The sequence below is a fragment of the Sabethes cyaneus genome, chromosome 1, assembly GCF_943734655.1.
Source record: "Sabethes cyaneus chromosome 1, idSabCyanKW18_F2, whole genome shotgun sequence".
NCBI lineage: Eukaryota > Metazoa > Arthropoda > Insecta > Diptera > Culicidae > Sabethes > Sabethes cyaneus.
This window is the reverse complement of record NC_071353.1, coordinates 67,677,652-67,679,018: the sequence shown is the minus strand read 5'-3', so window position 1 is coordinate 67,679,018 and position 1,367 is coordinate 67,677,652. Positions and strand designations below refer to the sequence as shown.

The 1,367-nt window shown below is 43.7% G+C and overlaps 1 protein-coding gene across 1 annotated transcript; it reads left to right on the top strand.

The window, feature by feature from the left end:
• The first annotated feature begins 388 nt into the window (after positions 1-388).
• Positions 389-769, top strand: LOC128745781 (uncharacterized). Its single transcript, XM_053842858.1, has one exon. The coding sequence runs from the start codon at positions 389-391 to the stop codon at positions 767-769; it is 381 nt and encodes a 126-aa protein (XP_053698833.1).
• The last annotated feature ends 598 nt before the right edge of the window (positions 770-1,367 follow it).

Below are 1,367 nucleotides of genomic sequence, written 5' to 3'. Positions count from 1 at the left end.
GCTATTCAACAAAGGTATCGGTTGACGCACGTTCTACCATCAGACAGGTAACACGCAATTGTATACGATGCTTTCGTACCAATCCTGAGAAAACTACGCAGCTAATGGGAAACCTGTCAAAATCTAGAGTTGTTCCATCACCTCCATTCGCAATAACGGGAGTTGATTACGCTGGGCCATTTCGGGAAAAACAAGGTAACTATCGTTCTAAACTCGTAAAAGCCTACGTCGCTGTCTACGTTTGTATGGCTACGAAGGCCGTTCATTTGGAGGCAGTGTCCGATCTCAGCACTAGTGCATTTCTGGCATCGCTAAGACGTTTCGTCGTTGTTTAGTGCAACAACTTTACTCTGATAACGCCACTAATTTTAAAGGTACACACAATGAAATGAACGAGCTTTTCAAACTGTTTCACAGCCAGACGTTTATTCAGAAAACTCAACAATTCTGTCAGACGTGTGAGATAGAATGGCATTTCATACCGCCAGACGCCCTGAAACTCGGTGGACTCGGGGAGTCGGCGGTTAAATCCGCAAAAACACTTATAAAGCGTATTGTAGCAAACTCTAAGTTGACTTTCGAGGAACTAGCGACCATCTTAGCGGAGATCGAGGCAGTGTTGAACTCGCGTCCATTGTTCAGTGTATCAAACGATCCGGCTGATTCGAAGGTTATAACTCCTGCACATTACACGATCGGACGTCCACTAGTTGCACCTGCTGAACCTTCTTTGGAAACCGTTAATGTGAACCGTTTGGATCGCTGGTAGTACCTGCAAGCAATGAGAGATCACTTTTGGCGAGTATGGAGTCGTGAGTACATATCTCAACACGTAACAACCCCGTAAGAAATATTTACGAAAAATGGATAACGTTCAAGTGGGAATGATTGTATTGCTACACGATAAAATGTTACCACCGCTTAACTGGAAATTAGGACGAATTTTTCTTCAGCTAACCCCTGGGCTTGGTGGTTCAGCCTTTGGGGGCGTACTCCCGGGTGGCGGATGGGAGTGGGAGTTAAAAAGAGTCAGTTTTTTTTTCATTTTTGTTTTTTGTTTGACTCTGCCTCTTATTTAGTCTCTTATGTGGGCGGAGTTTTACAATTCTACATCCACTCAAGCTGACTTAGTGATTCTTGGGATCTAGATTTGAAGAACACTGTCTCGCACGCCGACCAGACCACCTTTTTTTCTCGCATAATACACCAACCAAAATTGACCAAAAATCCCATTTCCTCTTATTTTTTCTTTTCAAACTCGTCTTCCACAATGCATTAATGTGTGTGAGAGGCATCGAGGGTATTTCACGTCATCACAGAGAATAGAAGACGCTGACGACGAAGAATCGAATGAAACTAGAACCAGA